This window comes from Lupinus angustifolius, chromosome LG08 (assembly GCF_001865875.1).
Source record: "Lupinus angustifolius cultivar Tanjil chromosome LG08, LupAngTanjil_v1.0, whole genome shotgun sequence".
NCBI classification, from domain to species: domain Eukaryota; kingdom Viridiplantae; phylum Streptophyta; class Magnoliopsida; order Fabales; family Fabaceae; genus Lupinus; species Lupinus angustifolius.
Genome location: NC_032016.1, coordinates 4,424,753 through 4,439,844, shown reverse-complemented (window position 1 = coordinate 4,439,844; position 15,092 = coordinate 4,424,753). Strand labels below are relative to the sequence as shown.

The window sequence follows — 15,092 nt, the reverse complement described above, 5'->3', positions numbered from 1 at the left end:
AAATTTAGCACTCATCATGATAACTGTATACCGAAACAATATCGTAGTCCATGAACATACACCAGTTCCTAGGAAAGAGAGGTGAGTCTTAACAGACACGCTTAAATACCATGTTTTCCTAAGACAGAACTTTCATAGACATGCACTTTCACACTACTATACCTTTCCAATAACAAAAACAATGTTTTTCTGGTGTGTAAGATCAGACAATGCTGCAAACACAGAGCATACTAAGAATTTTCTTATCGTACGACTTAGCATGCAAGAGCTGTACGAGCTCTGATACTAGTTTGTTGGAGCGGAACATCCATGGAGAAAATATAATAGAGAAAATGAAACCGAGAATTTAATGTGGTTCGACAATTTGCCTACGTCCACAGCTGAAGAGCAAAAAAAATTATTTCACTATGATAAAAGAGAATAACAAGTGTTTCACTAACTTCTCAAAACAAACCCAAGTACAATCATTTCACTCTCACTCAAGTATTTCTCATACAATTAGAATAAGAGAACAATAAGACAATAAGAAAGAATATGCATGAAGCACTCCTATTTATAACCAAAGTTCTTGAATATTATGTGGTCAAGAGAAAATAACAATGTTGGTTTCATCATAGTCACTTCTCTTTTACTTGGTTAAAAAAAGTCTTTTCATCATTTTTTTTCTTTTGTCGATATTCAATAATATAACTATATTAGTACTCTAGTTATACGATAATTGTTACCATATTAATATTATTAATTGATTCGTTTTGATGTATAGATGTGAAAGAAAGCCTTATAGCTTTTTTTAAAGGAAAGAAAAGGAAGAAGAAGAACGTCGTATTTGTGTTATTGTTTTGTGGCGGTGATATGCAGAGATCCCCGCGTTGTTCGGTTCCCGCGCGGATCAGTTCCCGCTACTTTCGGCGTCAACTAACTAACTATTAATCTCCGATCTCTCTTAATCTATTTTCTCCTATTATCATTCCAAAACTTACCAATCAGAATCACCATAATCTTTATCATTATGTATCTTTTCATCCTTTCAATCTCTTATACCACTTTTATTTGAATTTTGATCTTGATGCACATAAAACCCTTCTTCTCTTCTCTGCTGAATGACAACAATGAAGTCTCCTCGGGTACACATTAGCCACACCTCTTTCCTTCTTTCTCTCTCTCTCAGATTCATACTATTACTGTTTCACGTTACTCTTTTCTTGCTTTTTAATCTAAATATTCATCCATCAACACCACACATATTTTGGTTGGTTGAGTGATAGATAGTTTTTCTTCCATAACCAATAACATCTCATGAACCTAATCCTTTCTAGTTTGTGAGTGTCACACTCATGATGAGTGTTATTCATACAAACTGAACCCTTTTGACTTTTAATCTACTTAGATTTAATAAGTCTTTATATAACTTATCAACTATCCCATTGGGGAAGTTTTTTTGTTACCAGAATTTTATATTATAACTTTTTGTATTGAATAATAATATCATAATTTTCTATCTGTTATTTCACAATATGTACCACTGTGTTAGTGATTATGATTAATTGAAAAAATGTATTTAAATTAAAATTTTAATAATGAATCATTTTCTGATCAATCATAAACAGCAACAACACAGTGAAATGAAATTGTACATCGTTACCATGATAGTTAGACTCTGGTTTAGTTTTACACAAAGTATAAATATATATGCAGATTAATTATTGAACAACTATATGTCACTGTAGCACTACTACCAATATCTGGATTTATATATTACATATGGGTTATATGTGGTTAGAGTAACACTATCTTTGCTATGACTTTTTATTTTAGTATAGTACAATTGTTTGGGCTTTTGCTTTTATATAATGACTTGTGCTAATTTTGCTAATATTTTTTAGCAAGTTCTATTTTTGACAAAAGAGAAAAAGATGTATAAGAGTTTTTTTACACTATCATTGCATCATTCACTACTATTCACTACTGATTATATATAAATTTTTATCTTGTCAATGCATAGATACTACACTATTTTGTAATTGAATGCCAGATTCATTTAATATATTTCACTACTTCAATCCACAATTGGGGTAATAAAATTTAGAAATATTATTATGATATATGGAGTGCATAGATACTACACTATTTTATAATTGAATGCCAAATTCATTTAATATATTTCACTACTTCAATCCACAATTGGGGTAATAAAATTTAGAAATATTATTATGATATAAAGTTTTACATATGGGGTGAAATTGAGCTTATTAAAGATAAATGGCAATGAAAAGAAAGCATTCCTTCTACATCTTACGGCAATAGTTTTCTTGTCCGGGTACATCTCTCATACTTAATAAAATTCTGGAATCTTTGATTACTAATTGCTAGAATAGTGATTTTTGTATACCAAGGATTTGAGACAAAAAATTACTGTTTCTTCTTTTTTTCTTTCAATTGGAGACTAGTACTTGACATTAACACACAAAAATTAAGGACTTAAAGACAAATGAAAATTACTTTTTCATCCACTATTCTATAGGACATATTGATATGCTATAATTGAATCATTCATTTTCTGATGCTGATTACTTGTTTAAACCTTCATGTAGTAGTGTTTCATTGATTCATTTACAACATAACATTACTTTATCTAATTAGTTAACCTCTGCTTATGTACTTGAACCAGGCACCTACGGTTTTTTATTCAAAATCATGTCTTTATGCCATCTTCCCAGCAATTTTTTTAATGTGTCTTATTCTGTTCTTCACTATTTCCTTCTCTCAAGGCTGCAATCAGGTATGTACATAAATCCATAACTTACCATAAACACTACTCACTGGTTTCTCTACTCAGTGTGTTTTAGTATCTGAAGTTATCATATTATCCATCTTGAAAATCAATGCTTGAAATTTTCGTGTCTTTTCTTAGTTCAAGTAATTGCATGGGTTTTACTTTGATTAAGTAGGATTCATGTTCTTCTATATCTCAGAGACTGCAGAAACTATCAAGCTGGAAAATGGAAAAACAAGAGGTGGCAGAAATTGATCAATGCAAGGTTTATCTCTAACTGTGCTATAGCTTGTTCATGGGAGCACCTCTCCCAAAAATTGTGTCACTCTATGTGTCATCATCTGTGATTGGTCGAAAAATATATATTTTAGTTAAAAGTTTAATTATTATGTATTTTCCTGTTCAATCACAGCTCATGACACATGAAGTGACATACATTGTGCCACATAAGATGTGTTCCCCTTATTCATCACATACAACCACCAATAACCAACCAAACCTTTATCCCACTAGATGGGTCAACTACATGGATCAATGACGTGATAATGCTTGTTCATCACATACTATTACTATTTCATAAGTTCAGATTTGGTGCTTATATTTGTTTATCTTGTTTAGTAGAACCAGTGCAGGCCTGGAGGAAGTGAAGCATTACCTGCTGGTATAGTCAACAGCACTTCCAGCTTTGAAATGAAACCTCTGTGGGAACTTGCTAGGAGGAAGCGTCATAACACAGTTGATGTAAGTTTCATTGGGTCATGACCAATCAACTTTCTGTATATGAACCTATGGAGAATAAATTATTAGTGCAATGAAATCTTGTTAGTTGTGATATGTGTTTCTGAATGCAAAGTGTCAAGGTCACATCATACTATCCTTACTTTGGAAATGTAGTCTAAAGAAAAAGCAAATAAATTATGTTCTCAATTATGATCATAATATACTTAGTTTTCAAAGTTGGCTTACTAATATCAGTTTAAAGATACTTTGTTGTGTTTAAGTAAGGAAGAATTCAGTATTCCGATTTAGTGTCCATTAAATATCTTTCAAGTTTCTACTCTTATATTTTTTGGCTTGAAGTTATAGGTGTAGCCATGTATAGCCTAATGTAAACTCTGTATTTGGTATAGAACATATATCACCATCTTTGTTCAATGGTCTATGTTATTTTTTCTTTGGTTAATGTATGCACTGACTTGCTTACATTTGAACAGGTTAAGGCAAATGCAACAACCAATTTGTTTGCAATGGCAGTAGGGATAAAGCAGAAAGATCTTGTGAACAAGATGGTCAAAAAGGTGTTTTTTAATGAGTTCTGCAAAGCTTATTCATTACTCATTACTAATACTCTATTTTGGGACCCTCTTTCTACATGAATTGCAGTTTCTAGATTGTAATTTCATGGTGATGCTCTTCCACTATGATGGTATTGTGGACAAATGGAAGGATTTTGAGTGGAGTAATCATGTCATTCATGTAGCCGCAATCAACCAAGGCAAATGGTAGGTCATTTCCCATTCATATTTTCAATAATTTCAGCTATCCTAAATGTTTTTTTCTTCTCATGGACATGTTTTCAATGAATAGGTGGTTTGCCAAGCGTTTCTTGCACCCAGATATAGTTGCAGAATATGATTATGTTTTCCTCTGGGATGAGGACCTAGGAGTCGAAAATTTCCACCCAGATAGGTATGTTGAGTACTTTTTTAACTTCTTTAAAATACAAGTATATAGTTTAATGCACTTGTATTTAGTTAAAATAAGCTATGATAAGTTTGTTAAAATAAGCTATGATAAGTTTATATATATATATCTTCTGGTTTTTAGTTCTGACCATCTGAAGATAATATACTTAAGAACGACATGACATTTAAGATAATAAACTATGCTCCCATCAAGTGGGGTCTAGGACTAATAGGTATACATTGACCTAGTACACAAGTCAAGGTTCACATCTAAACCATTGACCTAGTATACAAAGCTTTCACCTAGTGAGTGTGTGGAGCGTAAATGTACATGGCCTTAGTCACTCAAGCAAAGAAGTTATTTTTAAGATTGGATACATTATCTTCAAAACATAATGTAAACAACCTTATTGTTGCCCGAGAGACATTTAAGAAAAAGAAACACTTATATTTGTAGACCATCTTAAGAGCCAGTGCTTGATATGTGTTCTTAAATGTTTTTTAGGTATGTTTCTATTATCAAGCATGAAGGGCTAGAGATATCACAACCAGCACTGGATCCTAAGAAATCAGAAGTGCATCATCAAATTACTGCACGTGGGAGGAGGTCAACAGTGCACAGGTTACCCTTACTATGTTGTCAATAGTGATATTTTTTAAATACTTTTCTAGTTACAACTTACAAACCCAAAATTTAAGGCATTAGTTCCACGAGTTTTTTTATTTATAATCTCTTTCACTCATCCTCGTATATCCAATGTGAGATTTCACACTTGAATAAACTCAACAATCTCCCGCTCAAGTGTGGGTACCACATACTTACGAGTTCACCCCTCTTAAGTTCACAATGTCTCGGCCGAACCATCGGCTCTGATACCAGTTGTTGGACCAGACTGCACTGGGGAGCCTCCAACCATCGGGAAGTTTCATTGTTATTAGGTATGGGAAGAGTGAAGAGCCATAAGTGAGACATCACGTCTTGAATCAAAACCTTAAGGCATTAGTTCAATGAGTCTTTTCAATTTATAAACTTTTTCACTTCTCTCCTCATATCTAATGTGAGACTTCACACTTAAATAAACCTAACAATTACAAATACCACTTTTATAAAGAAATGGGTTCTCTTACTAAAATCCAATCGTCCGAGGCTTCCTTCAGATCACCAAATACATGATTAGAAAGAAATGTCAACTAGGAAAAGGTCTAGGAAAGTATGATTAGGGTCTCGAGGATATAATAGTGCTCAACGCCAATAAAGACTGATACAATTTAGGATACAAGTCCATTAGAGATGTCAAAATAAGGATTGTAGAAAAGAGAAGAAGAAGAGGGTGGCCCATTAGGATGGCTTGGTTATGAACTTGAGAGCATTCATACCCAAGCCATCCCAAGTGGGCCAATCTTTTCTTCTTCCTCTTTCCACAATCCTTACTTTATCATCTCTAGTAGGTATGTATGGTTTGTATCCTAGACGGCGTTGGTCTTTAATAGTGTTGAGCACTATTATCTCCTCAAGACACCGCTCTTACTTTCCTAGACCATTTTTCAATTAATACTTATTTCCAACCATGTCTTTGGCGATCATGAGGGAAGCCTCAGATGGTTGAGGTTTTAGTAGGTGGAACCCCTTCCTTCGCAAAAGTGGTATGTGCAACCTCTAACACTTGGAATGAGATCTCAAGGTATTCTTCGATGGCTTCAATATATGGAGTGTTGGTGGCAGGGAGACTAACATTACTTCTTCTCCTAACATTGTTATGAGCTTGCCACCTACAAAGAACATGACCTTATTATGGTATTGGGTTGAGAGTATTGTTGTTGAGCAATAGATCCAAGGCCTTCCCAATAAACAACTATATGACACGTTGATATTCATTGTTTAGAATAGGACCTCTAAAGTGAATGACCCTATATTTATTAGTAATTTTATCTCTCTCACTAACTTCTTATTTAATCCATCAAAACATTATGACATTTGATCTCAAATGAGCAGAATCTACTGACTACATGATCATGGTTTCCTAGTCATGACATTTAGCGAAGAACCATTGGCAATAAAAATTTTGTCAAACATGTGATCAAAATGCATTACACACACATGAAGGGGTTGACATATCAACCCCTTCTTGTGTCTGTAATGCATTTTGATTGCATGCTTGGCAAAATGCTTATTGACAATGGTTCTTCGCTAAACGTCGTGCCTAATAGGACCATATTGAAGTTGTAAGTGAATTCCTCTCATACGAGACCAAGTTCCATAATCGCTAAAGCCTTTGATGGATCCAAGAAGGAGACAACGAGAGAGTAGAATTGCCAACAATGATCGGGCCATGCACTTTCCAGATCTTATTCTAAGTGATGGATTGGATCTATTGCTCAAGAGAAATACTCTCAACCCTACACCATAAGGTTATGTTCTTTGAAGTAGGTAAGCTAATAACAATGTTAGGAGAAAAATATATTTTTGTCGCCATGCCATTCCATACCCCATATTTTGAAGATAGTGAAGAAGTCCTTGAGGCGTTTTCCACGTGCTAGAGGTTGCAAATATCACTTTTTTGAAGAAATGGGTTCCCCTACCAAAACCTCAATCGTCTGAAGCTTCACTCATGATCACCAAAGACATGATTAGAAAGAAGTGTCAACTGGGAAAAGGTCTAGGAAAGTATGATCAAGGCCTTGAGGTGATAATAATGCTCAGCGCCAATAACGACTAATACATTCTAGGATACAAATCCACTAGAGATGTCAAAGTAAGGATTGTAGAAAAATAAGAAGAAGAAGGTGTCCCCTTGGGATGACTTGGTTATGAACCTGAGAGTATTCATATCCAAGCCATCCTAGACGGGCCAATCTCTTCCTTTTCCTCTTTCCACAATTCTTACTTTATCATCTCCAGTAGGTATGTAAGATTTGTATCCTAGATCGTGTTGGTCTTTATTGGTGTTGAACACTAATATCTTCTCAATGCACTGATTATACTTTCCTAGATCATTTTCCAATTGATACTTATTTCCAATCGTGTCTTTGGCGATCATGAGGGAAGCCTCAGATGGTTGAGGTTTTAGTAGGTGGAACCCCTTCCTTCGCAAAAGTGGTATGTGCAACCTCTAACACTTGGAATGAGATCTCAAGGTATTCTTCGATGGCTTCAATATATGGAGTGTTGGTGGCAGGGAGACTAACATTACTTCTTCTCCTAACATTGTTATGAGCTTGCCACCTACAAAGAACATGACCTTATTATGGTATTGGGTTGAGAGTATTGTTGTTGAGCAATAGATCCAAGGCCTTCCCAATAAACAACTATATGACACGTTGATATTCATTGTTTAGAATAGGACCTCTAAAGTGAATGACCCTATATTTATTAGTAATTTTATCTCTCTCACTAACTTCTTATTTAATCCATCAAAACATTATGACATTTGATCTCAAATGAGCAGAATCTACTGACTACATGATCATGGTTTCCTAGTCATGACATTTAGCGAAGAACCATTGGCAATAAAAATTTTGTCAAACATGTGATCAAAATGCATTACACACACATGAAGGGGTTGACATATCAACCCCTTCTTGTGTCTGTAATGCATTTTGATTGCATGCTTGGCAAAATGCTTATTGACAATGGTTCTTCGCTAAACGTCGTGCCTAATAGGACCATATTGAAGTTGTAAGTGAATTCCTCTCATACGAGACCAAGTTCCATAATCGCTAAAGCCTTTGATGGATCCAAGAAGGAGACAACGAGAGAGTAGAATTGCCAACAATGATCGGGCCATGCACTTTCCAGATCTTATTCTAAGTGATGGATTGGATCTATTGCTCAAGAGAAATACTCTCAACCCTACACCATAAGGTTATGTTCTTTGAAGTAGGTAAGCTAATAACAATGTTAGGAGAAAAATATATTTTTGTCGCCATGCCATTCCATACCCCATATTTTGAAGATAGTGAAGAAGTCCTTGAGGCGTTTTCCACGTGCTAGAGGTTGCAAATATCACTTTTTTGAAGAAATGGGTTCCCCTACCAAAACCTCAATCGTCTGAAGCTTCACTCATGATCACCAAAGACATGATTAGAAAGAAGTGTCAACTGGGAAAAGGTCTAGGAAAGTATGATCAAGGCCTTGAGGTGATAATAATGCTCAGCGCCAATAACGACTAATACATTCTAGGATACAAATCCACTAGAGATGTCAAAGTAAGGATTGTAGAAAAATAAGAAGAAGAAGGTGTCCCCTTGGGATGACTTGGTTATGAACCTGAGAGTATTCATATCCAAGCCATCCTAGACGGGCCAATCTCTTCCTTTTCCTCTTTCCACAATTCTTACTTTATCATCTCCAGTAGGTATGTAAGATTTGTATCCTAGATCGTGTTGGTCTTTATTGGTGTTGAACACTAATATCTTCTCAATGCACTGATTATACTTTCCTAGATCATTTTCCAATTGATACTTATTTCCAATCGTGTCTTTGGCGATCATGAGGGAAGCCTCAGATGGTTGAGGTTTTAGTAGGTGGAACCCCTTCCTTCGCAAAAGTGGTATGTGCAACCTCTAACACTTGGAATGAGATCTCAAGGTATTCTTCGATGGCTTCAATATATGGAGTGTTGGTGGCAGGGAGACTAACATTACTTCTTCTCCTAACATTGTTATGAGCTTGCCACCTACAAAGAACATGACCTTATTATGGTATTGGGTTGAGAGTATTGTTGTTGAGCAATAGATCCAAGGCCTTCCCAATAAACAACTATATGACACGTTGATATTCATTGTTTAGAATAGGACCTCTAAAGTGAATGACCCTATATTTATTAGTAATTTTATCTCTCTCACTAACTTCTTATTTAATCCATCAAAACATTATGACATTTGATCTCAAATGAGCAGAATCTACTGACTACATGATCATGGTTTCCTAGTCATGACATTTAGCGAAGAACCATTGGCAATAAAAATTTTGTCAAACATGTGATCAAAATGCATTACACACACATGAAGGGGTTGACATATCAACCCCTTCTTGTGTCTGTAATGCATTTTGATTGCATGCTTGGCAAAATGCTTATTGACAATGGTTCTTCGCTAAACGTCGTGCCTAATAGGACCATATTGAAGTTGTAAGTGAATTCCTCTCATACGAGACCAAGTTCCATAATCGCTAAAGCCTTTGATGGATCCAAGAAGGAGACAACGAGAGAGTAGAATTGCCAACAATGATCGGGCCATGCACTTTCCAGATCTTATTCTAAGTGATGGATTGGATCTATTGCTCAAGAGAAATACTCTCAACCCTACACCATAAGGTTATGTTCTTTGAAGTAGGTAAGCTAATAACAATGTTAGGAGAAAAATATATTTTTGTCGCCATGCCATTCCATACCCCATATTTTGAAGATAGTGAAGAAGTCCTTGAGGCGTTTTCCACGTGCTAGAGGTTGCAAATATCACTTTTTTGAAGAAATGGGTTCCCCTACCAAAACCTCAATCGTCTGAAGCTTCACTCATGATCACCAAAGACATGATTAGAAAGAAGTGTCAACTGGGAAAAGGTCTAGGAAAGTATGATCAAGGCCTTGAGGTGATAATAATGCTCAGCGCCAATAACGACTAATACATTCTAGGATACAAATCCACTAGAGATGTCAAAGTAAGGATTGTAGAAAAATAAGAAGAAGAAGGTGTCCCCTTGGGATGACTTGGTTATGAACCTGAGAGTATTCATATCCAAGCCATCCTAGACGGGCCAATCTCTTCCTTTTCCTCTTTCCACAATTCTTACTTTATCATCTCCAGTAGGTATGTAAGATTTGTATCCTAGATCGTGTTGGTCTTTATTGGTGTTGAACACTAATATCTTCTCAATGCACTGATTATACTTTCCTAGATCATTTTCCAATTGATACTTATTTCCAATCGTGTCTTTGGCGATCATGAGGGAAGCCTCAGATGGTTGAGGTTTTAGTAGGTGGAACCCCTTCCTTCGCAAAAGTGGTATGTGCAACCTCTAACACTTGGAATGAGATCTCAAGGTATTCTTCGATGGCTTCAATATATGGAGTGTTGGTGGCAGGGAGACTAACATTACTTCTTCTCCTAACATTGTTATGAGCTTGCCACCTACAAAGAACATGACCTTATTATGGTATTGGGTTGAGAGTATTGTTGTTGAGCAATAGATCCAAGGCCTTCCCAATAAACAACTATATGACACGTTGATATTCATTGTTTAGAATAGGACCTCTAAAGTGAATGACCCTATATTTATTAGTAATTTTATCTCTCTCACTAACTTCTTATTTAATCCATCAAAACATTATGACATTTGATCTCAAATGAGCAGAATCTACTGACTACATGATCATGGTTTCCTAGTCATGACATTTAGCGAAGAACCATTGGCAATAAAAATTTTGTCAAACATGTGATCAAAATGCATTACACACACATGAAGGGGTTGACATATCAACCCCTTCTTGTGTCTGTAATGCATTTTGATTGCATGCTTGGCAAAATGCTTATTGACAATGGTTCTTCGCTAAACGTCGTGCCTAATAGGACCATATTGAAGTTGTAAGTGAATTCCTCTCATACGAGACCAAGTTCCATAATCGCTAAAGCCTTTGATGGATCCAAGAAGGAGACAACGAGAGAGTAGAATTGCCAACAATGATCGGGCCATGCACTTTCCAGATCTTATTCTAAGTGATGGATTGGATCTATTGCTCAAGAGAAATACTCTCAACCCTACACCATAAGGTTATGTTCTTTGAAGTAGGTAAGCTAATAACAATGTTAGGAGAAAAATATATTTTTGTCGCCATGCCATTCCATACCCCATATTTTGAAGATAGTGAAGAAGTCCTTGAGGCGTTTTCCACGTGCTAGAGGTTGCAAATATCACTTTTTTGAAGAAATGGGTTCCCCTACCAAAACCTCAATCGTCTGAAGCTTCACTCATGATCACCAAAGACATGATTAGAAAGAAGTGTCAACTGGGAAAAGGTCTAGGAAAGTATGATCAAGGCCTTGAGGTGATAATAATGCTCAGCGCCAATAACGACTAATACATTCTAGGATACAAATCCACTAGAGATGTCAAAGTAAGGATTGTAGAAAAATAAGAAGAAGAAGGTGTCCCCTTGGGATGACTTGGTTATGAACCTGAGAGTATTCATATCCAAGCCATCCTAGACGGGCCAATCTCTTCCTTTTCCTCTTTCCACAATTCTTACTTTATCATCTCCAGTAGGTATGTAAGATTTGTATCCTAGATCGTGTTGGTCTTTATTGGTGTTGAACACTAATATCTTCTCAATGCACTGATTATACTTTCCTAGATCATTTTCCAATTGATACTTATTTCCAATCGTGTCTTTGGCGATCATGAGGGAAGCCTCAGATGGTTGAGGTTTTAGTAGGTGGAACCCCTTCCTTCGCAAAAGTGGTATGTGCAACCTCTAACACTTGGAATGAGATCTCAAGGTATTCTTCGATGGCTTCAATATATGGAGTGTTGGTGGCAGGGAGACTAACATTACTTCTTCTCCTAACATTGTTATGAGCTTGCCACCTACAAAGAACATGACCTTATTATGGTATTGGGTTGAGAGTATTGTTGTTGAGCAATAGATCCAAGGCCTTCCCAATAAACAACTATATGACACGTTGATATTCATTGTTTAGAATAGGACCTCTAAAGTGAATGACCCTATATTTATTAGTAATTTTATCTCTCTCACTAACTTCTTATTTAATCCATCAAAACATTATGACATTTGATCTCAAATGAGCAGAATCTACTGACTACATGATCATGGTTTCCTAGTCATGACATTTAGCGAAGAACCATTGGCAATAAAAATTTTGTCAAACATGTGATCAAAATGCATTACACACACATGAAGGGGTTGACATATCAACCCCTTCTTGTGTCTGTAATGCATTTTGATTGCATGCTTGGCAAAATGCTTATTGACAATGGTTCTTCGCTAAACGTCGTGCCTAATAGGACCATATTGAAGTTGTAAGTGAATTCCTCTCATACGAGACCAAGTTCCATAATCGCTAAAGCCTTTGATGGATCCAAGAAGGAGACAACGAGAGAGTAGAATTGCCAACAATGATCGGGCCATGCACTTTCCAGATCTTATTCTAAGTGATGGATTGGATCTATTGCTCAAGAGAAATACTCTCAACCCTACACCATAAGGTTATGTTCTTTGAAGTAGGTAAGCTAATAACAATGTTAGGAGAAAAATATATTTTTGTCGCCATGCCATTCCATACCCCATATTTTGAAGATAGTGAAGAAGTCCTTGAGGCGTTTTCCACGTGCTAGAGGTTGCAAATATCACTTTTTTGAAGAAATGGGTTCCCCTACCAAAACCTCAATCGTCTGAAGCTTCACTCATGATCACCAAAGACATGATTAGAAAGAAGTGTCAACTGGGAAAAGGTCTAGGAAAGTATGATCAAGGCCTTGAGGTGATAATAATGCTCAGCGCCAATAACGACTAATACATTCTAGGATACAAATCCACTAGAGATGTCAAAGTAAGGATTGTAGAAAAATAAGAAGAAGAAGGTGTCCCCTTGGGATGACTTGGTTATGAACCTGAGAGTATTCATATCCAAGCCATCCTAGACGGGCCAATCTCTTCCTTTTCCTCTTTCCACAATTCTTACTTTATCATCTCCAGTAGGTATGTAAGATTTGTATCCTAGATCGTGTTGGTCTTTATTGGTGTTGAACACTAATATCTTCTCAATGCACTGATTATACTTTCCTAGATCATTTTCCAATTGATACTTATTTCCAATCGTGTCTTTGGCGATCATGAGGGAAGCCTCAGATGGTTGAGGTTTTAGTAGGTGGAACCCCTTCCTTCGCAAAAGTGGTATGTGCAACCTCTAACACTTGGAATGAGATCTCAAGGTATTCTTCGATGGCTTCAATATATGGAGTGTTGGTGGCAGGGAGACTAACATTACTTCTTCTCCTAACATTGTTATGAGCTTGCCACCTACAAAGAACATGACCTTATTATGGTATTGGGTTGAGAGTATTGTTGTTGAGCAATAGATCCAAGGCCTTCCCAATAAACAACTATATGACACGTTGATATTCATTGTTTAGAATAGGACCTCTAAAGTGAATGACCCTATATTTATTAGTAATTTTATCTCTCTCACTAACTTCTTATTTAATCCATCAAAACATTATGACATTTGATCTCAAATGAGCAGAATCTACTGACTACATGATCATGGTTTCCTAGTCATGACATTTAGCGAAGAACCATTGGCAATAAAAATTTTGTCAAACATGTGATCAAAATGCATTACACACACATGAAGGGGTTGACATATCAACCCCTTCTTGTGTCTGTAATGCATTTTGATTGCATGCTTGGCAAAATGCTTATTGACAATGGTTCTTCGCTAAACGTCGTGCCTAATAGGACCATATTGAAGTTGTAAGTGAATTCCTCTCATACGAGACCAAGTTCCATAATCGCTAAAGCCTTTGATGGATCCAAGAAGGAGACAACGAGAGAGTAGAATTGCCAACAATGATCGGGCCATGCACTTTCCAGATCTTATTCTAAGTGATGGATTGGATCTATTGCTCAAGAGAAATACTCTCAACCCTACACCATAAGGTTATGTTCTTTGAAGTAGGTAAGCTAATAACAATGTTAGGAGAAAAATATATTTTTGTCGCCATGCCATTCCATACCCCATATTTTGAAGATAGTGAAGAAGTCCTTGAGGCGTTTTCCACGTGCTAGAGGTTGCAAATATCACTTTTTTGAAGAAATGGGTTCCCCTACCAAAACCTCAATCGTCTGAAGCTTCACTCATGATCACCAAAGACATGATTAGAAAGAAGTGTCAACTGGGAAAAGGTCTAGGAAAGTATGATCAAGGCCTTGAGGTGATAATAATGCTCAGCGCCAATAACGACTAATACATTCTAGGATACAAATCCACTAGAGATGTCAAAGTAAGGATTGTAGAAAAATAAGAAGAAGAAGGTGTCCCCTTGGGATGACTTGGTTATGAACCTGAGAGTATTCATATCCAAGCCATCCTAGACGGGCCAATCTCTTCCTTTTCCTCTTTCCACAATTCTTACTTTATCATCTCCAGTAGGTATGTAAGATTTGTATCCTAGATCGTGTTGGTCTTTATTGGTGTTGAACACTAATATCTTCTCAATGCACTGATTATACTTTCCTAGATCATTTTCCAATTGATACTTATTTCCAATCGTGTCTTTGGCGATCATGAGGGAAGCCTCAGATGGTTGAGGTTTTAGTAGGTGGAACCCCTTCCTTCGCAAAAGTGGTATGTGCAACCTCTAACACTTGGAATGAGATCTCAAGGTATTCTTCGATGGCTTCAATATATGGAGTGTTGGTGGCAGGGAGACTAACATTACTTCTTCTCCTAACATTGTTATGAGCTTGCCACCTACAAGATTGGATACATTATCTTCAAAACATAAGGTAGACAAGCTTATTGTTGCCCGAGAGACATTTAAGAAAAAGAAACACTTATATTTGTAGACCATCTTAAGAGCCAGTGCTTGATATGTGTTCTTAAATGTTTTTTAGGTA

The 15,092-nt window shown here is 36.3% G+C and overlaps 1 protein-coding gene across 1 annotated transcript; it reads left to right on the top strand.

Moving 5' to 3' along the window:
• On the top strand, positions 1,083 to 5,105 carry LOC109353835. The gene is made up of 8 exons (XM_019596196.1): positions 1,083 to 1,124; positions 2,669 to 2,779; positions 2,973 to 3,038; positions 3,395 to 3,514; positions 3,988 to 4,071; positions 4,157 to 4,275; positions 4,361 to 4,462; positions 4,964 to 5,105. Exons 1-8 carry the CDS (start codon positions 1,101 to 1,103, stop codon positions 5,103 to 5,105), a joined length of 768 nt encoding a protein of 255 aa, XP_019451741.1. The 5' UTR covers positions 1,083 to 1,100.